At 44.1% G+C, this 27,670-nt stretch overlaps 1 protein-coding gene across 1 annotated transcript in view; it reads right to left on the bottom strand.

Moving 5' to 3' along the window:
* ALPK2 (alpha kinase 2) overlaps positions 1-27,670 on the bottom strand; it is a 153,056-nt gene that overhangs the window by 76,797 nt on the left and 48,589 nt on the right. The window contains exon 4 of the mRNA XM_087439276.1: positions 3,621-5,355. Coding sequence (XP_087295402.1) covers positions 3,621-5,355 — 1,735 coding nt within the window. The remainder of the gene's footprint in view (positions 1-3,620; positions 5,356-27,670) is intronic.

Genomic DNA, 27,670 nt, shown 5'->3' on the forward strand with positions numbered 1-27,670 from the left:
TTCACAAGGGAACCCAAGTGCAAGGTACGGACGGTTTCCCACGAACCAATCCATTCCCAAGGCCAAAAGAGCAATGGGAAATAATTTCTTAGTGGAAAGTTGGTATGTGAAGGAAAGCAAAGAATGTACATACAGCAACGAAGGCCATAAAGTGACTGAGACCAATGATCATTAGAATCATACCTGACCATACTTGGAATTTGATCTAGTCCCGTATGGCTACTTATTCATTCAATTACTGAGTGCCTATTATGTGGCCAGCACTATTCCAAGGACTTGGGATAGACCAGTGGACAAAATAGTGACCAAACTCGCTGCCATCATGGAGCTCACCATCTATGCTTAGTGCTGACTCCTGATCAGGAAGATTCTTAACTATCTGAACCTCAGAATACACTGCCATACTGTACACTTGAGATCCCACAACCCCAAAGGAGAATGCAGATCTCTCTGGGGTGAAGCTGGGCAGCTATGCAGAAGGACAGACACAGCGCTTCTGGTTTAAGAGTGAGGATGACCTTACCCCAGGGTGGCTACAGGGAAACTTAAGATGGGCAGATTGTCAAGCCTTGCCTCTGAGTTGGATCAGGAAAGTGAGATCAAGACCAAGGTGAAGGGGCCGGCCCTGTGGCTCGGTGGTTAAGTGCGCGCGCTGCGATGCTGGCGGCCCGGGTTCGGATCCCGGGTGCGCATTGAGGCACCACTTCTCTGTCCATCCTGGGGCCGAGTCCCACATACAGCGACTGGAAGGGTGTGCAGCTATGACATACAACTATCTACTGGGGCTTTGGGGGCAAAAAATAAAATAAATAAAATCTTTAAAAAAAAAAAAAAGACCAAGGTGAAGGATTGGCGTTGTGATCCTTGAAGATGATTCAAGTTAGCCTGGGGTACCCTCTTGGTTTTCCACTCCCAAACTGGGATTAACTTTAGAATCTTCCATAAACGTAGAGAAGCTGGGGGCTTTCCAATGCTAGCCTGGGTAAGTACTATTTCAAGACAAATCAGAACAAGATGGCTTTGCATTGTAAAAGAGGGAAAGAAGACAGGAAGTAAATACACCTGGAGACATATGTTTAGGCAGGAGATATTCTACAATATAGCCTTGTTCTTATAGTGCAGAATGAGAGACATGGAATTTTCCTCAGAGTGCTAAAAGCAATATACAGATGAAGATAAAACACTAAAAGAGACAAGCTGCTGGTCACTGTTTCTGCAAAAAGACACCTAAAGGTAAGTGACTCGGGCAAGAGTCAAGAGTGGGCAAATTTATTAATATTACCCCCAATCGAGGATTTTTAACCATTTCCAATTTTTAAGCTCCCACAAGCCTCAGACGTCTGAGAATAAGTATTTAAAATGTCTTTTAAATTGGTTATGAAAAGATTCACCAATCTTATTTTTTTGAACAGTATTATAAGAGTTTGATTTAGTTCCTGATGACCCAATGCTTTGGTGTCATTTACATTTACAATGAAATTTAGCCGTCTGCTGTAAATTTGGCTATACTGTGTATGTGTGTAAGAAATGCAGACATCTCCTACAGTTAGATGGTAACTTTTTGCATGGGTAAAATAATTTGCACTTACTAGGCCACTATCCTTGTGGCAAAATTTTCCTGCTTTAGTCAAGGGAAAATAAATACCACAGATACCAAGATCCAATTTCTAACTTTAGGCTGCACAGAACAGGTCTTGAATAGACAGCTTCCACTCAAGTTTCTAGCTGTCCCTGAGTGAGAGGTCGGCTCTGCTACTGTGCACAGCAAAGCGAGAAGTGGTCCTACTAACCGCAGAATGCAACCTTTCTAAAAAGTCACGTTCATGGCTCTGAGATAATTGCCTTAGTCGTGCCACACAACACTCGGACCTTGAGCTGGTATCTGGTGAGGTGGGTGTGCATTCATGAATGTGTAAGTGTGTAAGCAAGAGTCCCATAAGAACTTCGATAGAGACAAGAATGTGCACAAGACAGACGACTTTGGTCTCAGAAATGGCCCATTTTATTTAGCTGGATTGCCAGTAAACAAGTGGGCTTGCTGGTCACCAGGGCTCTGGATCTCAGAATTCAGTTTACGGCACAAGCTGGGGATGACAAAGGGGGTTCCTTCCTTTAGGCAGTTGAGGGAGCTAGAAATTGCCTCCCACAGCGATGGATCTAAAACTAACATTATCAATGGTCCCCTCCCCTCCACTTACTCCTTTTTGGCTACTTTTAATAATTGAAGTCATTTGCCCAATGAAATGCTCAATGTGGATAAACAACTATAAAAAGGCACTTAACTGAGCCAGGAAGAGCATTTTATGAATAGAAAAGGAAATGCCATATTCATTGACATGAAAAAATTAACACTGTAACTTAGTTTTGTAGTAATATTTGGCCAAACCACCTCCATAAACTTATCTTGGGCATGAATCTGTGATCATTGGTGCGTGATCAGCATAGTGGCGTGTGTTACACAACCAAATAGGATAAAGCTCGCTCTCCTGCAAAAAGTAAAGGATAAATGTGGCTATATTTATATGGCTAATTTGGCCAGTGGAACAGAACAATTTGCTCAGGAATAAGCTACCCAGAGCTGGAGATTTTTAGATTGGCTATTTTACGACTGGGTCTTTAGAAATCAATGTATTAAATTTTTACTTTTTCACAGAGAGAGGTCAATAACTTTGAGTTAATGGATTTTGGAATATTTTATTTTCTTTGGAGTATGTCTATTCTTCCATAAAAACAACACTAGGTTGCTACTAGAACGTTGGGGGAAGAGAGAATACAAGTACAGTAAAAATAATTGACAAATAACTTTTCTTAGGTATTTATTTACAAAAATCAAATCTTGGCCATAGTACAGCATCAATTCAAAGCCCATTTGGAACCTTTTGAAATTAAGACTATAATAAGTTCATACATCAAGCACAACATCCTTTGTGCGTTAATTATGACCATTAATTTAATTCCATCTCTTTCAAACACACCCTCAAATCAGTGATAGGGTAAAACAAATTTACTTCCTGGCAGTATTTTCTTAGCCTCTTTTATATCTTGTGGCCTACAAAACCAAAATAAAATACACATCCAATCAAACACATGCCACCAGCGCAGCAAAATCTGCTTAGTCTACTTTCTCCAGCATCACTTGCAGACACACTGAAATCTTTCACTTGTACTACGAATTCTGATTACAGATAGCACTTACCATTTTCAAAGTGCCCCCCAAAAATGGCTCAAAAGAATGTTTTTTTTTCTTTTAAAGGCTACACCCAAAACATTTCCCTGAAAAACTTTCTGAATAGTGACATTGCCTGGTAAAACCCATGCAGTAGACAAAATATCAGATTTCTTTTTCCAGCTGTCCAGAATCCCATTAGTGCCTCTTACTTCTGTCTGTCTTTTGCTATAATTAGGATGGCTTAGGGTTTATCTGGGCCTTTTTTCAAAACCAGATTTCCTTCCCAGCAGTAGCAGCAGCAGCAGCTGTCATTCACAAGAATCCCGACGGTATTGGGGGACTTATTTTGATTTACACTGTGGTACAGCAATTGTGACTGTGAAGTGAAGGGAGACACACACACACAGACAAATACCTTTTACCTTGTACTTTTCAAAAAGAGGAGTCTTACCTGAGGATGGTCACTCCAGTCTGGAACCCGGCTTGTTTCAAATAGGCTAGTAACCTGCACCCCTTCTCCCTCGAAGGGTGAGTTCCCTTCTTTGGGGAGTGAGCCTCGTGGAGTTTGCAGGGTTTTTGCTTCTTGCTCTGCTTCGGTTGAAATAGCACATTCTCCTGCATGGAACTGAGAATTCAGACCAGTCGCTTCTGCTTTGGCATGAGCACTCGCTCTTGTATCACTCCGGGTTAGTGGGTGCTTCTTAACAGGTTCTTTGGGATAGAGGAGATTAAGGGTGTCTTCTGTTGCACTTTCTTTCACGTTGGGGTTCAGCTTCTTGGGTTTTCCCTTAATTCCCGGTTGCCTCACTTTGGCAGGTTTCTCTGAGCCCCTCTTGCTTAATAAATCCTTTCCCCCCACTCGTTTCTCGGCTGCGGTCTCCAAACACTGGTTCACCCCTGACTTTTCTAACTCACCAGACAAGCGCTTCATCTCTGTCTCTGTCACTGCTTTATCCACGTTTAGCAGATTGTCACTGGCGAATTCCTCTCCTTGGTGGCTGTCTCTGGTTTCTCCTTGAATTCCTGAATAATCATTTTCAGCAGCCTCAGAAGCAATGGGCAGTTTATATCTCCCCTGGTCTGTCACCGTAGACATTCCATCCTGGTGAGGTCCCAAAGTCAGAGTCATCCCTGTTTGCAGGGATGAGGGACTGGGGGTGGAGGCTTGGCTGTTCCTTACCCCCACTTCTTGGGGTTGTGAGTGATAACCACAGAAGCCAGTGGTGGCATCCATAAGCCCAGTGTCATCCGACACCCGAGGCCCACAACCCATTTCACTGAGGAAATGCTCACACCCACCCAGGCAACACTCACTGAATTCCATCTCTTCGTCATCGCTTTCTAATAAAAAAACACCCTCAGTCCCCTGCAGGTTCCTTTGCCAAACTGCATTAAAGTAATCCGTCATAACATCAGAACATTCCAGATACTCCAGGTCATCATCTGAAAACTCCTCGGTGTAGGTTAGGGTTATCTCTGGGCAAAGTTCATAGTCACTGTCAGAGTCTTTGCTGGAAACCTGTGGGCTGAGTCGCTCGTTGATCATGGATCTGTCACCTGAGCAAACGGACACGGCTGCCTCCAACAGTGGGAGGCTGGAGCTAACGTATTGCTGTACCTTGGGATTTTGAGGACTACAGATCAAGACATCATCATTAGGGCCATGATTGTTTAAGGCACCATCCATTGACCTTGATACTTTGGAATGCACTGTCCTGTGGCAATGTACATCTTGTTTATCAGGAATATTACTTGAATTAGGAAAAAGCAATCCATCTGCAATTTCCTCTGTGTTATTTGGATCATAAGCCACTTCAGTTTGCCTTGTTCCTTTAACATCCAAGGGATTTTCAGGACTGGATGCACTAACGTCATTATTGGCCGATAACTGGAGTGACCATAAACAGTTGAATTTGGAGGCGGGGGCATCAGCTGACATGGGAGGACCCGAGGAGAGACCGTCTTCTTCCTTATAAGGATGTTTTTTCCCATCAATTTGCTTTGTGCTTTCTTGCTCAGATGTCTCTGTTTCATGTTTCCAACCAGTGTCCCCGTCATCTTTCAGGGGAGGAGAGAGTTGCAGGTTCTCTGATGAGCACTTGACTTCAACGGAAGCAGAACAGCAGATCATCCCAAAACAGTTTTTAGCAGAGACTTGATAAACAGCAGCGTCATTCTGGGTGCAGCTAGGAGGAAGAGAAGATACAGGTAAGTTTGCCACATTCGGACGTGCATGCCCACATTTCTCACATCATGGTATGCACAGAAAATGGCCATGGTTTTCACTGCACACTCAAGGAGCTCTGCAGTCTCCCTGGAAAAGGGGTTGTGGTCAGAGGTAACGGTTTCTGGGAATCAGCATTTTCCCTTAAGACTTTCCACAATCTTACCCCAAATTGAAAATTACTTAGATGAAGGGGGAAACGTTTTATATGTTAGTTTCTTCTTCTCTCCTTTTATTTTAAGTCATTTTTATGTTATGGGAATTTGAAAAAGCATTATTTTCTGGAGTGAGACACTGTATACAAACAACTGAAGACTTCTACCTCATGCAGTGGAACAGCATAAGCAATCACTCTTTCTAAGACCACGTGAAGAAGGCATGGTTCTTGCCAGGAGACTGTGAAGATAATACCATAATAGGATTATATGTTTGAAGAATAGTGCCATTTCCTCTTTAATTTAACATGACTATTAGATCTAAACCTTAGCCCATGAGCCCCTCTGGCTGGAAACCCAGGTCCATATGCCATCTTAACTTACATTGACCAAGCCAGGTGTTCGGCTTTGGCCCAGCAGGGAAGAAACTGAATCCTGGATCACGCCATGCCTGCTCTCCCTGCTCCAGGAGGGATGGTGCTCTGTGGCCCCTCCTTTTATTGACTAGAGCCACATGGAGCCTGGAGCCCAACCTGCTTTGCTGACCTTTCCCACTAGGACCCTGCTCCAGGCTCTGCAATCCCAATAAAAATTTATTACACTTGCTTTATTATTTGTACTCTTATTGATCTCATTTGACCACATTGTAATTGTAACATTGCTAATCTCACTCTACATATTACCCAGCTCAGAAATCAACAACCATTTTCAGAAGGCAGGAGCTGTGGGTCTGGCTTGGAATTAGAGGCAATGTTTAGATGTTTACTGACTGATCTGTCTAAAATGTGCACAAATATCTAACCCAGGAGGGTCAGGTTAGACACTCACAGCTATGGCGCACAGTCCTCCTTATCCTCTCTCTTCCTCACTGGAGGGGCCCCTTTGTCTCCTCGAGCTCACATGTGCTCATATGCCCTCAATCGTTGGGTGCCCACTCACATAGGCTTCCCTTTCAGAAATCCTAGACTAATTTCATTAATATCTTGTTTTATTGGTAACCTGGATCCCAAGTAGAAGCCACTTAGGGGTGGCTGAGGTTGACCAAGCCTGATATCTGGCTTTGTCTTGGCAAACAGCACGGGGAGACTGAAATTTAGGGCAACTTTCTTGGAGAAATAGTACCTACTCCTGTCTATTTCACAAGGTTAGTCTGAGGTTCAAATGAGAACATCAATGTGAAGGGGCTTTGCAAAGCAGAAACTTTATGCACGTGTATTCAATAAGAATGTGGAAGTGCAAAAATGATAATTATATGATGTGATAGAGGTGTTAGCTAACTCTACTGTGGCAATTACATTGCAATACAAATGTACCAAATCACTATGTTGTACACCTTAAACTTACACAAAATGGTATGTCAAATATAACTCAATAATAAAAAAGAAAGGATGGGGAAGCGCTAAGACCCACTTACCTCTGGTTCACAAGAAGTGTGCAGAAGAATCATCAGGGAACTCTATTTAAAATTCTTGAATCAGAATCTGTGGGTAAGGGGCCTGAGAATCTGCTTTTAAAGATCCCAAACACATTCTGCTACAAACTGTCCTTGGTCCACCCTTGGAGACACCCTCATCCTCATCATCATTAATGAGGCTTAGATCTCCTCAATTAAAGCTGAGGAGGGATGGGGAAAAAGTGATTTTTGCTTGAGTTTCACATTGATTGCCCACGTCATTCCCTTCATGCCTCTTTTCCATTAGTTCTTTGAGATTTGGCCTCAGTTAAGAGCTTACAAAGAGCATAAAACAGCATCAAGGGCTACTGGAAAATCCGAAGTAATTCTGGTTTCCTGATTTATCCAGACCATGATCCCACTGCCAGAGAAACCACCTACCCTGAAGGTACCATGACTATGTGGAAAGAAGAGAAAGGAAGAGAAGAAAATAAGGCTCCGAGGCACAAAGAACCAGGTAAGAAATCAGTGAAGGAGGGGAAAAGAGATGGTTCTCAAGAATCAAGAGCCAGCCGTGATGGCGTAGCGGTTAAAGTTCAGCGTGCTCTGCTTTGGTGGCCCAGGTTGGGTTCCTGGGTGTGGAACCACACCACTCGTCTGTCAGTAGCCATGCTGTGGCAGCAGCTCACACAGAAGAACTAGAAGGACTTACAATTAGAATATACAACTATGTACTGGGGCTTTGGGGAGGGAAAAAAAAAAGAGAGAGGAAGATTGGCAACAGATGTTACCTGAGGGTGACTCTTTCCCAGAAAAAAAAAAAAAAAGAATCAAGGAGGGAAAACAAAACAAATAGAAAAGTATAGAGAAAATAATTGATTTAAATATATTTAACTTCTGAATGACTAAATAAACAGATGGCAGAATGTTATGATTTAGTAATGTATGATTTTATGGAACATGTGTTTTAGCTGATATAAGATTTACAAGTCATCCTAAGTACACTGCAGAAGAAACGAAACTGGATTAAGTATAATTAACTTCTCACTGGCTAATGAACGCCTTTGAGAGAGTTATGGTTTGTGGTTGACATGTCTTGGATAATTATCTCTAAGCATTCTAAAGAAGAGGTTGAGAAAATCAGGCAAGGAACCAGCATTTGTTGAATGCCTCCACCGTTAAAAATGAGCTAGCTGCTCCCTGTATGCAAAACTGAGGCTGAAAAAAGCTGAGGAATTTCCCCAAAGTGATAAAGCTACTTAAGTGGTGGAGCTGGATAGGAAACCAGAGCCTTCTGACTCTGAAGCCTGGCTCTGTGTGTCCTGTTAGAAAATCAACATTCGGAGAAGGGAAATGACAGAGTATAGAGACATCATTTTTGCAAATAAAGTGTTTCTGTCCTAAGTTTTCACCTTGATGGGTGAACCTTGTGTAGAGTACATACTGATATTATGTTAAGAGCTGAGGAAGAGTCAAGGAGATGTGTGAGCCATCATGTTCAGCCCTAAAATGACTAAAAATCTACTGGGGGAGATAATATGAATTTCTTGTGAACCTTGTAGGTCAGTTCTGTGCTGAGTTGTACGGTACAAACTGGAAGGGCAGGGGAGTTCAAAGAAGAGGCTTCAGTGGTAGCTGTAGTAATGGTGTGAGGAGGGTCTGGGTTTAGAATCTTTGCAAGATGCTCGCTAGCAAAGTGACCTACGTGCCCCACAGTGATCTGACAGGAATGCAAACCATCCCAGAAGAAATTCCCTGAACAATTAGTTGCGTTCCCTCCTTGCATATCTTTTCTGTTGGCTGAAGGAAGCAGCCACATTCCTTCACCTTGTTGTGAAAGTCTTGCCTGAATACTCCAGGTTCTTTCTAAATTAATCATTTCCATATTAAAGAAAAGAGGTACATGCCTTAAGTGGATGGGGCTTCTTCTGAGTTTGAGTCCCCTGGATTGGTCCAAACCAGAAGTTCTCAAATATTTTGGGAACAGGACCCCTTTACACTTTCAAAAATAATTGAGGACTCCAAAGAATGTTTGTTTAGGGGAGTGATATCTATCAATATTTATCATATTAAAATTAAAACGGAGAAAAAATATCTATTCATTTTGAAACAACAAAAATAAACTCATTACGTTAGCATAAATAACATATTTTTATGAAAAATATCTCTATTTTTCCAAAACAAAGTAAAATTTCGTAAGAGTGGTATTGCTTTAGATTTTTTTCATGTATCTTTAGGCTTAATAGAAGACAGCTGGTTTTTGTATCTGCTTCTGCCTTCAATATGATGCAATACACTGTTTGGGTTGAAGTATATGAAAAAAATCTGGCCTCACACAGATATGTAGTTGGAAAAGGAAGGCATATTTTAATAGTCTTTTCATATGATTTCAGATAATCTTTGATACTACACAAAGATTAGCTGCGATGTGGAATCTGAAACCATATCAATGAACTTTTCATACTTGTTACATAAAATCCATTAGCCTATGTTGCATTTTAAATACATCTTTTACCCATGCGTGATTTTGTAACATCATGTATTGGTCATTTGGAAAAACTTAGTTCATGAGATCTTCTAAATATTAATATATTTCATTATACAATATTTTTAAAAATCACATTCATTAATATTACTACCGAGCTTATCACAACAATTTTGAAGTATTGGGAAACTGTCAAGCTTATGAAGAAGAATACAAGTTTTCCAAATTTCTGGTTAGGGAAATAACACAAACACTAATTTACCACAACGATATAAGTCAATTCTGTGCTAAGTTGCATGGTAGTAATAGAAGGTGGAGGACACCAGCAAAAATGGTGAAACAAAGACCTCTGGAAATTTTCTCCTCCATAAAAGCAACAAGAACACTAGCAAAATTTGTCAGAATCTACTTTTTCAGAACTCTGAAAATTAAACAAAGGCACTCTGGGGAGTATTTATTCAAGAAAAATCACTGAATCTTGGTACGGACAGCAAGTTTTCTGGTGTTTTAATTTACCCTCATCCCCCATCCCCAGCTCCATGGTAGTCTTGTAAACCAAGACTCTACACTCACAGTGAAAACCAGCAGCGTGGCAGCCACTGGAGGGGACAGAACAGGGTTGGAGCAATTTCAAAGTCCCATTCCCCAGGAGCTGTAACTATTCGACCTGTCTGGTGGTCCCTGGAAGGTCCCACTCACAAGACTGTCTTTATGTGATCTGACTCAGAGCTCACCTAGTGTGAACATTTTACCTGGGGGTATTTGTCAGAAAGAAATTCAGAGGCAATAGTTTAACATCATGGCTGCCTGAGGCAGTGGGTAACAACTGAGACAAACAATAAGCTAGCCAAAAAGATTAAAAGGGAAAGGTAAAGAATGAGGTGTCCATAGAAGGCATTGAAAAGCTCCAACATATTCCTGAGGATCTAGAAGGCCAAGCACATGTGTAAGGCTATGAGTATGCCTAGGGCTGTGCACATATTCAGGAAAGATCTGAGAAGACACTGAGCTCTCACCTCTAACTGACCTTAAAGCTCTGTGCTAGCAGGAAGTGAAGGCTAAGGCAGAGCTGTCAACTGCCTGGCTGAGCATTGAAGGCATGCCCCAACATGCACACAGAGCCCCTCAACAAAAACTGGAAAACTTACTGGTGTCAGACATCTGAGAAAATCTCTGTCCAACTATTAGTTGACCACTGAGCTACCTGAGTAGAGACTTCAGTGGCCACAAACAACAAAGAATACAGATTTTAAAGAATAAGTTCAGAAAAATCACTCAACAAACAAACAACAACAAGCCCTGAGAAGCGGGGAGTATCTGATTTCCAGAGTTTCCACATTATACTGTTTAAAATGTCCAGTTTCCACCAGAAATTACAAGACATGCAAAGAAAGAATAAAATGTGGCCCATACACAGGAAAAAAGGCAGTCAATAGAAACCGTCCCTAGACTTGCTAGACAAAGACTTTAAATTAGCTATTTTAAGTATGTCCAAAGAACTAAAGGAAACCATGTCTAAAGAGCTAAACTATGAGAACAATGTCTCAATAAAGATGCAGAAATCATAAATAAGAACCAAATAGAAATTCTGAAGTTGAAAAATCAATAACTGAAAGGGAGAATTCAATAGAGGGTTCAACAGCAGATTTGAGCAGGCAGAATAAAGAATCAATGAACTTGAAGATGATCAATTGAGATTATCCAGTCTTAGGAACAGAGAAAAAAGAATGTAGAAAAATGAACAGAGTCTCAGAGACCTGTGGAACATCATTATAATATTGGCATAATGAGAGTCCCAGAAGGGGAGGAGAAAAAGAGAGAGGCAGAAAGAATATTTGAAGAAACTGGAAGTCCCTAGTTTGGAGAAGGGACTGCAAGGATAGCTTGAAAGCTTGGATTTTTATCATTGCCAACAGATATTAGTTTTTCTTGAAGTGGCAAGCCTACTTTCTTCATTTTCAAGAAAATGTCTGCCAAATACCCCAGGCTGAATAACCATTGTTTGTCCGCTGTTCTTTCAAGTAAAAACTGTCCTCCATGAAAAATGTGGCTAGTTCAGCTTGCAACTTAAACAATCACACAGGCACTTTTCCTCAAGATGACCATCATTTCAAGGAAGTCCAGCCAAGGTGTTCTGTGCATATTTCCCATTTCACTACACAGGGTCTTGAAAGGGCTTCTACTGAGTTGTCAAGATTTAATAAAATTAACAATTTTTACTGATGTATCAAGGACATTATTAAGTAAAGCTTTTTGTTTATTGGTTTTTTTTTTTAACTTGACTGTATGACAGTGAAGAATTCTATGACAACTAATATAGTATAGGACCAGTGCCTTGATTTATGCTAAGACACCAATGGTTTTACCATCCTTTGATTTTTACTATCAGTCACATGTCAACACAGTGAAAAAGGCAAATAATGCTTCAGCATTTTTGTGATAATAATTTTGACCTTGTGGACCCCATGGAAGGGTTTTAGGGACCCCCATGGACCACACTTTGGAACCACTGATTAAAGCTATTCATCAAGGGAAGCTTTAAAACACTCTCAGCATTCTCTCGCAGCATAACACCCAGTAGAGAAGTGCTGCTGGACTCTGGAAGGTGGCACCAGCATGGAGGGCTGACTGTTTTGCACGGTATAATCATCTCTGTGCTGTCATAGGCAGATGACTTAATCTCTTTGGGCCTCAATTTCCTGATTTATGAAGAGAAAGAAGACCCATGTCTGGGCTCCACCCTCCAGAGATTCTGATTTGATGCTCAACACAAGAGTCTATGTGTTTTAATTTTGGGCAGGAAGAGGCTGGTTCCATCAATGCTGGGGGTCTAATTCTAGAAGTTCCTTAGGATCTTGCCAACTTAGGATGGTTTGGTGCTTTGGGAACAAGGCTTATAAACGTGAGTGAGAATTAAGAGCACAAGGCAAGTACCCACAGGACTAGTAACCCTATGGAATAAGAATAGGAAGACAAGGAGGTGGGGAATAGGATGTTAGAAATGCAAAAAGAAGACATGGAATCATTATTTTTTTCTCTAGCTACCAGCACAATATACCTATCAAAACTGATATTGTTTTAAATCATCATCATCATAACACTTTAACAGGTGTTGTGTTTTCATGTGCGTTATTTCATACAACTACTTATTCATGATGAAGGTGGGTGATCCCACTGGCACAAATGAAATCAGTTACCCCCATGTGGACTGAAAAGTGGATTACCCAGGCCTGTGTTGCTGCTCTTCTCCCTTTTGTCTCTTCGAGGCCACTTCCTTGCTCCCAAAAAACTCTCCCAACAATATTAAAATAGTTGAAACTCAAACTATGCAATCTGACCAGGCACCCTGAAGACAGGGTTCAGAGGAGAGGAAGCTGAAACTATTGGCTACAGGAAGATTTGGAATCCTGCCTAGATTTCAGATATTATTCCATTTTATTATGTATTCCACTTCCCGGTGGAAGAAAATAAGATCTGGGAACGAAACGTCTGCATGTCTTCACCCGATCAGCCAGGAATGCAGGGGTGGGAAGGCCTCCGAAGCCCCCCCGCATACCCTCCCCACCCACATGGGGCTGTGAATTTTCTGAGCCTTGCCTGCCCATGCAGCAGGGAGGGGGGAGAGGGCTCGGCTCAATAAATACTTATGTGATGACATCTGTGTCCTTGCCACAGCCATAGCACCAGGTGAAGGTCATAATATTTTCTTACGCTAAGCGTCTGTATTTTATTACTTGCCTAACTGCTGCTATCAATAATTTCATTAATTGAGTTATTCAGAATAACTAAAGGAATGAGAAAGGCTTGGGTTTTTTCATGCCCCAAAGCTATGTGTTATAGGGAAGGAAGAATTCTAATTCTAGAAACACAGAATTTCTTGATCGTATTTTCTACAAGCAGCTAGATACATTTCAAAACTCATGAGGAGATTCCGCATACATTTACCAATTTATTCAGTTTTTTATCCAAACAGAGTTATTGAACCACAAGTCTGAAGAGCTGAAAGGGGCCTTGGAGCTGTGCCGCTCCTGGGCTTGTCTGCCTCTCACCACTCTGCTCTATATCACGGGGATGACCCCTTGAGGATGCGTCTCCCCAGCTCCCAAGACCACTGGCTTCCTGCTGCATTTGACCAAGACAGACAGAAGACTAGAGGATGGGAAGAGGGGAGAAGCTAGTCTCATGTGGCATTTCTAGTAGGCTACACCTCTTCTGTAGCTCCAGGTCCCACAGGACAGGCCACCAGGTTCCATCTTCTACCCCGTGACCCAGAATTAGTTAGTCCTCCCCGCTCCCATTGTCTCTGCAGCCTAGGAGATGGCGGCCGTCTGCTGATGCTAATCTCTGGGTGACCTCGCTGCCCACTCTTTGGCTCAATCACCTGTGTAACCTGCATTTAAGAGATGAAAATGGTTTTTGTCTTCCTGGTTAGACCCTGACTGATACAGAAATGATTTATTTTACAGATGTTGGAACTGAGGCCCAGAGATGTGACTGAATTAAGTTACACAACAGAAAAAAAATTATAAGAAATACCTACCATATATAAGGCACTGTGCAGAAGGTAAAGATGTTAAATTCCTAGGCCCTTCCACAGGAGGTTCCCATTCAATAAGGGAAATGAGGGGTCTATACAAATAGCTACAATACAGGACAGTATGTGAAAAGTGCCATCAAAAATCAAACCAGTTGCAGAGATCCAGAGGAGAAGGATGCAAGATAATGAGGGAAGGTTTCCTGGGAACATAAAAACTGAAGCCGGCCTAGAAAACACACTGTAGGATTCTGGCAGGAAGGATGGTGTCTGCCTGGGGTGTGGGGTGGAGGGTTGCTGCTGATCATTCCAGGCAGAGGGAACAGTCTAAAGGGAGGAGGAGGTACAAATGCTCCAGGCCCCCACAAGAAACAATAAACCATTCTTTATTTGGAACCTGGGGACATGGTAGGCTGAAAGGTAGGGCAACTGCATTATTTACTATTTAATTGGGAGGCTTTAGAGAGTAAAAAGGGATGCTATTAAGACTTACACCAAACCAAAGGCAAAAACTGGGGCCATGTCAGGGAAACTGAGGCTGACCCAGGCAAATCAGAAGGAATAGTCACCCACCAGGAGGTGGGCAGGGCCCAGGTCATGGAAGATTTTCCATTCCAGACTGAGCGGTTTGGACCTTGGGCTCTAATTCACTGGGAAGGAGGTCAAAGCAGCCATTTAGGGAGGAATGGAAACCATCCTGTAAGATGCTCACCACATTTGCACAGTGTACCGGGGTTGAGGCTGTAGCCCTCCTGCTCTCCATAGCCAATATGGCCTGTGGCCTCTGGTGGAGCAGGAACACTCCATTCCCCCATATATCCTTTTAGACCAACAACTATATATGCCCAGCACACTGAATGGGACTTGAGCACTGTAAGACTTGGTTCTTTCCCTAGGGGAACTGCCAATTTTGCCAAGATTGAGGTCTTAAACACAGAGCAGTATGCGATTTGCAAACTTTAGTGTCATTGAATTCCAAAAGCCACAGTTGAGGCAGTGAGCTCTTCTGGTGGCTAGGAGGGGAGAGGTCACAGTGGCCTGGATCTTCAGGGAACCAAGCCAGGAGTATGGAACTTGAGCCCTGCAGGGAAGGATTAAACTTTGGCGGGGTGGGGAGGAGGGGAGGGCATTCCGGGCAAATGTACCGGGGCTGGAATAAGCAGGTCATGGGCAAGGGTCAGTAAAGAAATGAGCTGGTGTGTGGGGAGAGGGCCCTGAAGCACAGAAGCTGTGGGTTGGAAGGCACAGAATTCTGCTCAGGAGCTCAGCATGCGAGCGAACTGCAGGGGAAAGTCTCCTTTTCTTCTTCACCTGAGTGCAATTCTGAGCAGACTGGAGAGGTAGATTGCCAAGTCTGCCTGGGTTCACATGCTGCCCATCCACTGTGTGACACTAGACCAGCTCGAAGAGAAGGGATCTTTGCCTAGGCATGTATAGGGTGTGATTTCCCGGCTCTTGTTTGGCACAAAAGTGCTGAGCTTTTGACAGTTTTTCGAGCTCTGGGAGCAACGCAGACCGACCAGACATTCTTGAACAAGAAATGAGCAAATTGACTTCAGAAAGGAAAAAATCCTGTGGCCTGACTACTGTCAGGCTTGGTTAACAGACAACAGACCCCTCTTATCAAACGAAAACTCAAGGGTAGGTGAAAACAGTCCCCACCCTTCACCTTCCAATAGGCCACAGGCTGGCATAGTGACCCAGAATGTCTCCAGAAATCTCAAGGGACATTGTGACAATAGAAAAACTCCTCAATTAAATTGTAAATGCATGAAAGACATGGCATCTTGAGAGCAGGATAGAGAACAACACACCACTAGACACTGGCCCAGAGGACCCCAAGCTCTTTTACAAAAGCTTAGAATTCTGAAGGACTGATACTACTCACTAATCAAACACCCAGCATGCCCCAAACCAAACTCTTGATTTTCCTATCCAAACCTGCTTCTCATCTCAAAAAATTGCTATTCCATTCTATCGATTGCTGGGGCGGCACAACTTGGAGTCCATCTTTCCCTCCCCTCCCGCATCCAGTCCAACAGCAATATATCCAGTCCTGTCAAATGCATCGGGAACCTGGCGGCTTCTTGCCACATTCTCCAGGACCACCCTGGATCGGGCCACTTCATCTCTTGTCTGAGTTACCGCAATTGCCGCTCGCAGGTCTCCCTGGTGCGTCCTGTCTCCTCTACAGACGAAACAATCACAACACTGCAGCCAGCATCATTCTTTTAAAATGTAGCCAGAAAAGATCATTTCTCTGTCTAGAAACCCTCCTGTGTGTTCCCATCTCATTCAAAGAAAGAGCCAAAGCGGTGCTCATGGATCGTGCCCTACAGGACCCTACAATCCTGCTTCTCTGATTCCTCTCCCCCACTCTCCGCTCGCTGGCTCCCTCCTCTCCAGCCACAGTGACCTGGCAGGCTCCCACCTGAGGCTTCTTTCTGTCCTGCTGTTCCCTCTGATGAGAACACATCACTCTCTCATTCCTGCCTTTCACATCCCTGCTCCTAGTGCCTCATCAGAGACCTCCTCCCTGACACTCCTTCCCTCCTTTGCCCTCCTTTATTCGTTTCCACCTGACACTTCACTGGTCTTGCTGGTGTGTCTAATGTGCGACTCCTCCTCTATCCCTATTCCACGAGATCGGGGACTTTACTGTGCTCTCTACTGGATCCCCAGGGTCTGGGAACAGTCCCTGGCATATAGCAGGACCTCAATTAATTATTGTTGAAGGAAGTCCTCATGATCACTTCTTTTTGAGTTATACTCCAGCACACGTGTTAGTAGATTTTGTTTTGGAGGACAGCCCTCGTAGAATGAGATACAGTGAGTGATATAATAGGACCCAGGGGCCCTGGAAGACAGAACTCTTGTCCTCTAATCCTAGATTTGTTCATAACCAGTTGTTAGGAACTTGGACAGGTGCCGTGATCTCTCTGGGCCTTGGGTGATCTATAAAGTAAAGGACTGGACTAGACCAATTGAATTTAACGAATTAAATCACTATCTCCTAGTAACGGGACCTGAGCATCAGTACTTTTTAACAGTTCTCCAGGCATAACGTATAGCCAGGAGAGGGAGAATCCTTAAAGCAGGGCTTCTTATGTGTTAATGTGCACACAAATTGACTGCAATCTTGTTAAAATGCAGAATCTGACTGGTTAGGTCCAGGGTGGGGACTGAGATTCCGGCATTCTAACAAGCTCCCAGGGGATGCTGCTGCTGCTGGTCTGAAATCAACTTAGAGTGGCAAGGTCTTAGAGTCACTTCCACCTCTGACTCCAATATTTCTAGAAAGAATGAAAGTCCCTTTATTAAATTCTCAGAAAAATATCAGCTGTCACTTGACTTGCTGCTCAATTTGAGCTGAGTTCTCAATAAATGCCTGGCCCTGCATGCAACTCTGTGGGTGTTCGACTCAGTTTTGCTTTTTTTAAAAAACTAATTGCTGGACTGAGGCAGGGAGAAAGTGCAAAACCAGACCTGAGGACTTCTCTCTCAAAAGCAACCGGGAAGACCTGTGGTCAGGGAAGAAATCCGTCACAATTTAATTGCTTCTCTTTGCCTGCTCCTCTGTCGTCAGAGCCTTGGTGCTTGCTGTGTCCCTCTTTGTCATCTTCACCAGGCCATCTCATTGCGCCTCTGCCTCTTCCCATCTCCTGGGGCCCGCTGGGTGAGCAGGCGCAGCGACTGGCAGCAAACAGGAAAGGAGGGAGCCAGTGGGGTGCCTGGAGGAACAGCCCCACGTTGGGGGAAGGCTAGTCAAGGCTGGCTAGGAGGAAGAATCTCCACCCTGCTGGAGCAGCAACCCAGGGAATGGGGAACGACAAGGACAGAAAGGGGATGACCACATGATGACCAGAAGCTCAGGCTCCCTGGAGCTCAATGGGTGACAGGAGTTGCTGACATGGTGGCCTTCTCTTACAGCTCCTGAGGCAGGCCTTTTAAAATTATTTCCTGTCTTCACAATCCCCCTAAACAGTATAGCTTCTAAAGTACCAGGAGGCTGACCACCAAGAAGCCACAATAATTCAAATCATTTCCCCAAGTTCAGATGAATGCCCAAGAAATGGCTTTGGTGGGGAGGAAAAAGTTTTCTTCAACTCCGTTAGGGTCCCTGGGTGGGTCTGAAAGTTAAACTGACAAAGACAGAATAACAGGAGAAAAGCATACAAATTTTATTGAGTTTTTACATGTACATGAGAACCTTCACAAAAGAATGAAGACCCAGGGGCCGGCCCCGTGGCGTAGCGGTTAAGTGCGCACGCTCCGCTGCTGGCGGCCTGGGTTTGGATCCCGGGCACGCACCAACACACCGCTTGTCAGGCCATGCTGTGGCAGCGTCCCATATAAAGTGGAGGAGGATGGGCACGGATGTTAGCCCAGGGCCGGTCTTCCTCAGCAAAAAGAGGAGGATTGGCATGGATGTTAGCTCAGGGCTGATCTTCCTCACACACAAAAAATAATAATAATAATAAAAATAAATAAATAAATTTACTTACTTATTATATAAAAAAAAGAATGAAGACCCGAAGAAGTGACCAGAGCAGGAAGCTTTCATACCTTTTAGACAAAGAAACAATACATTTGTGAAGAACTGACAAGACAATGGGGTTTGGGCTAGAGGCAGTAAATGGGGAGGAAGTAACTAGGAAGATAAGCGTTAGTTGGACAACGTTTGTTTGTACAGATTTCTTGGCCTCCAATTCTCCATCTCTGTTGACAATGTCTTCCCTCCTCCTGGTACAGGCAGGGCACCTTTCACGTGGGATTTTTATGACCTATTCCAGGGAAGAAAGGCAAGGGGACAGGGCAATCAGAGTGACCTTCCTATTTCTGCCATTTTTTTTTCAAATTCCTTCAACTTAAGATATTTAATATGCTGAGGTGCCATACTTTGGGGTAGCATGTCCTGAACCCCATCAGCTCTTTCTCCTCCCCTCAGGGCAAGACTCTGTGAAGAATATAACTAAAGCACTGAATGCATCGTGTAATCCACCCCACAAATCTTGACTGAATGCCTGACTGCACTGGGTGCTGGAGGTCCAGCAGGGAACAGATCAGACAAGTTTCTCCTCCCATGGAACTTACATGCCAGGTGGGGGAGACTCACAGGAAACAAAAATATGAATAAATATACATCATGACTGGAAACAGCCCAGTGTCCATCAACAGGTGAACGGAATAACAAATTCTGGTAGATCTAAACAGTGAAACACTGCAACACTGCTCAGCAACAAAAGGAATGAACTATTGACACACCAAACGACACGGATGACTCTCAAGATAATTATGAGGAGCGAAAGAAGCGAGAGTACATGCTCTATGATCTCATTTATATAAAATTCTAGAAAAGACAAACTAGTCTCCAGTGACCAAAAGCAGATGGACTGTTGCTTGAGGATGGGTACACAGAGAGGGCAGGAAAGCAGGATTGAGGAGGAGCATGAGAAACCTTTTGAGGGTGATAGATAACGTTCACTATCTTGATGGCAGTGATGGTTTCATGGGTGTGTGTGTGTGTCAAAGCTTACCAAACTGAACACTTTAAACACGTGTAGTTTATTGTACGTCAATTATACCCACACAAAACTGTGTATGTACACACATACACACATGATATCGTGTGCTGTGTGCATGCTGGGGTCAGGCGGTGCTATTCTAGATGGCTGGTCAGAGAAGGTCTCAGTGATCAGGTGATTTTGAGCAGAAACCTGAAGGAAGTAAGAGAACTAGCCATGGGGCTATCTGGGGAGAGAACATTCCAGGCAGAAGGAAGAGCAAGGGGGAAGACCCTGTGGGAGCCCGCCACTAGCCCTGATTAACATCTTTGAGCTCTGTAATGGCTCAGACCTGAGTTAATGCTTCAAAATCTGGACAAAGTAATTGCCCCAGGCTTCATACACCCACTTGCATCTGTGCTGCCTACCCAGGTAGAGTCCACGTCTTTGGCCTGAGCCTGGCTTCTTAACACCTATGTAAGCAGCAGTCACACTACACCAGTCTGGGAATCTGCATTAAGATTCTCATTCAAGAATTCAGAGATCAGAGATCTCTTTGACCCCATCTTCTCTGAAATGGGCAGGCAGCCTGATTCCACTTTCAAACTCCTATGACTGAGAGTGACTAACTATGTCTAACGAAACACAGAAGACCTCAGGGTACAAAGAGTTACCATTTACTCAGCATTTGCTAATGCCAGGCACTAGATGTTCTAAAAACCTTATGTGTACTACCTCATTTAATTTTCACCCAACCCTGCAAGGTAGATACTATTATTATTCCCACTTTACAGATACAAAAACTGAGGCAAATAGAGGATAAATGACATGCCCCAATAAGAGGTAGGGCCAAGACTTGAACCTGGGCAGTATGACTCTGGAGCCAGCCCCGGTAAGTACCCACATATGGCCTAACAGAATGCTGCAAGTCTCTGATTCTTAACCAATGGGCACCTGGACACCCCTGCTGGCCTGCTCAAGGCCCGTCCCTGTAGCTGGCTGGGACACCTTCCATATTTGGGACATTCCTATGGACTGAACTGTGTCCCCCTAAAATGTATGTGTTGAAGACTTAACCCCCAATGTGATAGTATTTGGAGTCAGGGCCTTTGGGAGGTAATTAGGTTTAGATGAGATCATGAGAGTGGGGCCCTCATGATGGGATTAGTGCCCTTATAAGAAGAGACACCAGAGAGCTTGCTCTCTCCCTCTGCCATATGAGGACACAGCGAGAACGCAGTTGTCTCCAAGCCTGGAAAAGAGCCCTCACCAGAACCCCACCATGCTGGTACCCTGATCTCAAACTTCCAGCCTCCAGAAGTGTGAGAAAGAAATTGCTGTTCTTTAAGCCCCCCAGTCTATGGTATTTTTGAGTGGACTAATACAGGTAGGGTCAGATGGACCATGCCAGGTCCAAACCCCTCTCACAGGTCAAGCACATTCTCGGGTTCATCTGGACTCATGTACGGTCTGGAGGGGGTCCTGGAAGGATCCAGAGTGTCGGCCTTCCCCACCCATGTCCGTAGGTGGGGGCCTGGGCTGACGTCTCAGGAGCTGAGGAGTTGAAGGCACTGGGAGTGGCCTGACTTTGTAGGATTCAGAAAAAGGAAGCAGCCCCTGTGTTTGGAGATGGCAAGCCAGGCAGCCAGAGTGACAGAGTCTGGAGGCAGACAGAGAGGCGGCATGGGGTCCGAGACAAGCAGTAGTGCACAGAGAACTCTAAGACAGAGCGAGGGGAGAAGGGAGGTGGGAGCCAGGGGCAGGAGAGGCTTCTGGGCAAAGGTGGAGCGAAATTTCATGGGAAGCCCTTGGCTCAGTGCACGAGAGGAGAAATAGGGCTGTGCTGGTCAGGACAAAGACACGTGTTCTCAACCCGAACCTTGTTCTTAATCCTGCCCCAACTGCCCTCCCCCCAGAGTTGGGGCAAAGCCCTTCCCAGGACTCACAAGGCCTGATGTGGTTCCAGCTCTGCCCCTAGCTAGCTGTCCGCCTTTGTCAAGTAACTTCTTTATGATGCTCACCTTTAAAGAGGGAGTAAGTCACATGATTGTTAGTGCTAACACTGTGATTTCTACGTCAGCGAAACCTGCCATCTTTTCAACCCTCAGAAAGTCTGACCATGATTCTGCAATTACAAAGTGAGACTGAACCCCAGTTGGCCCAAGAACTTCTCTAATGTTACTGGTCTGCTCTAACTTCTCAGAATGCATCTGTGGAGTGACAATTTCAGAGACATTCAGTGTGTGTCAATTTCCAGTGATCAGTGCACTTTTCTCTGGCTCTCCAAGGTCTTGGGAGGGGCTCTTGGGTCAATCTGTCACCTGCCTCCAGACTAGCATTGGCTTGCCCTGACAGTCAGCACCATGTCCAGCCCCCAGCAAAAGATAAGTGAGCACACAGGAAAAGCTGAGCATCCCACGGTGTGGCTCCTATCACCACTCACTCCTCTGAGACAACTTACCTATAAAGTCAAACTGGAATGTGATGACGGGCAGTGGATTCTCAGCAAAGGACCTATCATGCTGGGGACTAAATGGGAGTTTCTCGTCAGACCTTTGAGACTCACTCAATAAACAGATGTACCTGCTGAATTCATTCAGGAAGAATGCCGCAAGATTCCGCCTCGGCTCCATCCTGGGAACACAGAGGCCTTCCAGGTGCCAGAGAGTTCTACCAGTCATCTTAAGACTTATTACACCTACTTAAGCTCACAAGAACACGAAGTTCACAAATGCTTTCCAACCTTGGATGAAATGCCTTTTCTGTCTTAGCCAAGACATAGCAAGATTCAGTCATCTTTATTTCTACCCAATGATTCCTTAATCAAACACGTTAACTATATTTTACCCTCCAAGAAAGAAACAGCAGAGAGCAAAATGCTGCCAATCTAAGCTACCTTTCTTACCTCCAAATTGTCCTATTTTTTTTTTTATTCATTTATTTGTTCCCCCAAAGCCCCAGTAGATAGCTGTATGTCATAGCTGCACATCCTTCTAGTTGCTGTATGTGGGACGTGGCCTCAGCATGGCCGGAGAAGCGGTGCGTCAGTGCGCGCCCGGGATCCGAACCCGGGCCGCCAGCAGCGGAACGCGCGCACTCAACCACTAAGCCACGGGGCCGGCCCCAAATTGTCCTATTTTTAGTCAGTTCCAAAATTATAGTTCAGTATGGGGAATATGTTCAAATTGCACAATATAATTATTATTTATAGACTATCCTAAATTCTTTGCATGTGATGATTTAACCCTCACACCAACCCTATAAAGCAGGTACTCTCATTATCCTCATTTTGCAGATGAGGAAACTGAGGCTCAAAGAGGTTAAGTAACTTGCCCAAGATGATACAATTTGTAAGAGGTAGATCTGGGACTTAAATCCAGACAACCTGGCTTCAGATCCTTGCTCTCAATGGTGGAAATAATCTCCTGACCTTTGTAAGTGAAGTTGATGGTGACAATTCTACCTTTAGCAGGAGGTGTGCCTTGAGGTATTTCTTCCGGGAACAGAGATATTTTTAACTGATTCACGTATACAGTTGGCCCTCCATATCCACTGGGTTTGTATCCACAGATTCAACCAATTGCGGATTGATTTCGATCCGTGGTTGGTTGAATCCACAGAGGGGAAACTTGCAGACACCAATGGCCGACTGTATTCACTGGACTAGGCCATTGTATAGTACAGTATAAGGGACTTGAGCCTCCACGGATTTTGGTATCCGAGGGTGTTCCTGGAACCAATTTCCCGCAGATACCTAGGGAAGACTGAACTCATTTGCCTAGCTTCAATCATGACCAACAATTCGTTTTTTAGACGTTTGGCAAGGAGATTCCCTGGGTGATCCTGTACTGAAAGAGGCTGATGGCACCACCAGGGGCCTAAGTCTTTGCTCAGACAATAAGCACTTATGAACAACTCTGCCCACTACAAACCAGAGTGGCTTCAGGAATATAACACAGTGTCCCAAGGCTCCTGAGGTGGGGGTTGGGGGGGGGGGTCTGTCTGTCCGCCCAGGTGTGAGGAATAACTGAGAAGGCCGAGACTTCACTAAAGCCACAGATTCCACCTTCTAAAAACCATCCAAACAGGGTTTCAAGTACAAACATGTATATAACAAAACCAGCTTCAACCTTCATTTCTGGGTTACAGCTCTCCTGTTAAATATCCATTTCCTTCTGGTCTTTGAAACTTCTCCACTGATTCCAACACTTTTCAAAACTGTTCATATAAAATTATTCTGGCTCTAAATATACCTGGTATTATAAGCTAGGACAGAGTAATTCTTTCAGAGTAATTCTGGGAACACAATGCTTTCAGGGAGTGGTCAGTAAAATGATATTAACTACTAACTAGGGCCGGCCCTGTGGCTTGGTGGTTAAGTGCGCGCGCTGCGATGCTGGCGGCCCGGGTTCGGATCCCGGGTGTGCATCAAGGCACCACTTCTCTGTCCAGCCTGAGGCCGAGTCCCACATACAGCAACTAGAAGGATGTGCAGCTGTGACAGACAACTATGTACTGGGGCTTTGGGGGCAAAAAATAAATAAAAATCTTTAAAAAAAAAAAAAAAAAAACTACTAACTAATAACTAATATTTATTGCACTCTTAAATGCACACTTTGATGGTCATTTTGCCTCAATAATCTCATTTAAATCATCACAAAAACTCATTTTACGGATTAAGAAACTGAAGTAAAGAGAAGTTAATTGACTTGCTCAAGGCCACACAGCTACTAAGTGGCAGAGTATGAAAAAAGGAAGTGTGGCCTTTGAGGAAAGACCTGGAGAATTTTATCATCATTTACAAACACATCAGGCCATGGGGATAGGAAGTAACAAAAATCTCAGTCCCTGACCCCAGGAGTTTACATTCTAATACAGAAGAAAGGACATAAGCAAAGCAGAAGTTACTAACTTTATGCAACCAATATTTATGGAGCACATGCTATGTGCCGGTCACTCTAGGAATTGAGGGGAGAGCAGTCTCATGGAACTTTCAGTCTAGTTGGGGAGATAGATGGAAGCCAAATAAAGGAATAATCAGAGGGAAAAAGAACATGAGGTGAGTGCTGTTTCACAGAAGGCAATTCAGGAAGGTTCCTGAGGTGGTAAGTACTCTGGGAAAGAGCAACCATTTTCAGGAGTCAGGGGTTTGTCCATGAAGTCCCTGGAGCTATGGGCTGTGTTCCTCCCTGCAAGATGGGTGGGCTTGGAGAAGTGGAGTGGTTTAAAAGGTTTAATTAACCTTTTTCTGCAAACTTCTTTATCCTGCTAAAAAAAATTTTTCTATGGCTCCCCTTTACCTACAAAATAATTGTTTTCTAACAAATAATTCTTACAAAATAGGTGTTGGATGGATGGAAAGTATAGTAGATTACAAAATTTGGCCACGAATTCCTCTCATCCAGTTATGCATGCCCTGTTGCAATGTGACTTTGCCACTCTACTCTTCACGAGGTGGCATCTATTTTCCTGCCTCTTAAATCTGGTCTGGCCCTGTGACTTGCTTTGGCCAGGAGAATGCGGCAGGATTGGTGTTGTGGGGAACTCAAGAGGCCATGCAGCTCCGTTATCCTGGAATGCTGCCCTGAGGAAGCCAGTTCTAGCCTACTGGAGGATAAGAGCCCATGTGGAGGAGAACTGAGGTGGCTCAGCCAAGAGCCAGAATCAACTGCTGGACCTGTTGGTGAAGCCATCTTGGACCTTCCAGGCCAGCCAATCCGCAAATTGACTCAAGTGGCATATGAGCACGAGCGGGCCAGGCAGACCAGCACAGAACCACAGCTAGCCCACAGAATCATGCGAGATGATAAGCTGCTGCTGTTTCAAGCACTGTTTTGTGGTGGTTTGTTAGACAGTTTCTCACCCTCAGCACTATGGACATTTTAGACCGGAGAGTTCTTTGTTGTGGAAGACTGCCCTGGGCAATGTCGAATGTTTAGCAGTATCCTTGGCCTCTACGCACTGGATGCCAGTAGCACCCCTCCCCAGTCGTGATAATCAAAAATGTCTCTAGACATTGCCAAATGTCCCCTGCGGGCAAAAACACAAGTGACCTAGGAAACCTTCATATTGATTTTTCCTTCAAAATCTTGAGTAATCAATACCCACTTTGGGGCCAGGTTGGAAAAATGTTCTTTGCCCTTGACCCATAGATGCCTCCCAGGTGGCCTGGGTGAACTCAGCTGATATCTTGGGAACCAGCACTACGTTATCAGATAAAGCTGGTGACCTCTATGCCAAGGTAGGCAAAGGGCAGCACTTTTTTTTTTTTTAATTAAAATGTTCAGATACACCATATACTAGTTTTCTAGAGCTGCCGTAACAAACTACCACAAAGAGGGTAGCATAAAACAACAGAAATTTATTCTTTTACAGTTCTGGAGGCTAGAAGTCCAAAATCAAGGCGTCGGGAAGGCCGCGCTCCCTCTGAAGGCTCCAGGGAAGAATCTTCAGTTGGCCCTTACTAGCTTCTGGTGGTGGCTGGCAATCCTTGGCATTTCTTAGCTTGCCACTGCATCACCCCAATCTCTGCCTTGTCTTCACACAGTCGTTTTTCCTCTGTGTATATCTCTGTTTTCTCTTTTTATAAGGACACTGGTCATTGGATTAGGGCCCATATTAATTCAGTATGATTTCATCTTAATTTAACTAATTACATCTGGAAAGACCCTATTTCCAAATAAGGTCACATTCTGAGAGTCCAGGGGGGCTGAACATTATCCTTCAGTAGGCTAGACATGAATTTGGGGGGGGACACTGTTCAACCCTGTACACACCATGAGCAGACTGGCTTGTGTAGTTCTCCTGGCCATTGTCCCAACCAGGCCTTCTGCAGAGCCTGCCTCCAGCCCAGCCAATGCCAGAGGGCTGCTTGGCCCTCCCTCTAACCCAAGTTCTCTTGTTCCATCCACCCACCCTTCCTGTCCCTCCCTCCTGCCTCACTTGTAATCTCTGCTCTCCCTCAGCACAGTGGGATATGACTGTGACCATTAAAAGAGGCCTCCCTGCTGCAGAGATGAGTGTCTCTCTCTAGGTGTGGGTTCCTGGACAGATTTTTATCTGTTGCTTTGCTGCCTTTCTTTACATTGTGTTCATAAGAGACCACAATTCTCCATTTGTATACACACGGTCATCGCAACTTGCTTTCACTATGAGGTAGAAAACGTCTATTTGCATTTTCCTCCCGTTCTCTCAACTCCCGCAACTTCTGCAAAAAAAATTTTTTTTCATGCTACAGTACAAATCGTACTGTTATTATTGATGTTTCTCTCCCTTGGAACACTTTCTTGGCTTTCTATTTCTCTTGCCTGCCAAGCACATTTGACCTGTGGTAATGCGAAGGTCAAAACAGCGCTGATCAATCTCTTCCAAGCAGTCTCATTTGTCCAAAGCACACAGTTTCATGAGATTAGAACCGTGTGAGCAAGAAGTGCAGGGAGGACAGGGGACGAGGTGCTACCGAGGAAAGAGGGAAGATCAGAAGGTCGATAAATACAGCAGCAGGACTCGTGGCCTCAAAGCAGAACTGCACATTAGATGTGTTAAACCAGTAAAAGCCCTTGGGAAACACAGAAATAGGTGCTTTCAACTATCTAAGAATGCAGATTTAATGACCCAAAGACTAAACTTGGGTAGATAAAGAAAAGTACTTTTCTTTGGGGAACTATGAGCTAATCTGGTGGTTTATGGTGTATTGATAATGGTAAGAAAACTTGAGACTAATGTTGTAACTAATAACTAACTTTTAGTCTTTGAAAGGCGTTTGCACAAAATACCATTCATTTTCCTAACCAGCATTTAACATACTGGAAGCTGTCAAACTACTTGGCAGATGAATGTTTTAGGATGTAAAGCATTTTCCAACTTGGACAACACATTGGAATCACCTGGGGTTTGGAATGAAGTACTCAAGGGTGAAGGCGAAGCATTAGTGGGTTCGCATTAGCATCACTCCCCAGGTGATGCTAATGGGCAACCACAGTTCAGAACTACTGGTGTAAAATGTCAGAACTTTCAAAGATCATCAATACCCAGCCTATTTACTACTAAGCAGAAAAATGCAACCACATCTATTATCATATTACCCTATCATTATTCCTTGCATCAGGATTGAATACTTTTTCCAGAAGCGTCAAGCTTCTCTTCTGGCTAAAAAGTGAGTACAATAGTTTAGCTTAGTGTGAAACTAAAATTAATCAATCAAGAA

This window comes from Ceratotherium simum, chromosome 14, assembly GCF_057802395.1.
Source record: "Ceratotherium simum simum isolate JZ-2026a chromosome 14, ASM5780239v1, whole genome shotgun sequence".
NCBI lineage: Eukaryota > Metazoa > Chordata > Mammalia > Perissodactyla > Rhinocerotidae > Ceratotherium > Ceratotherium simum.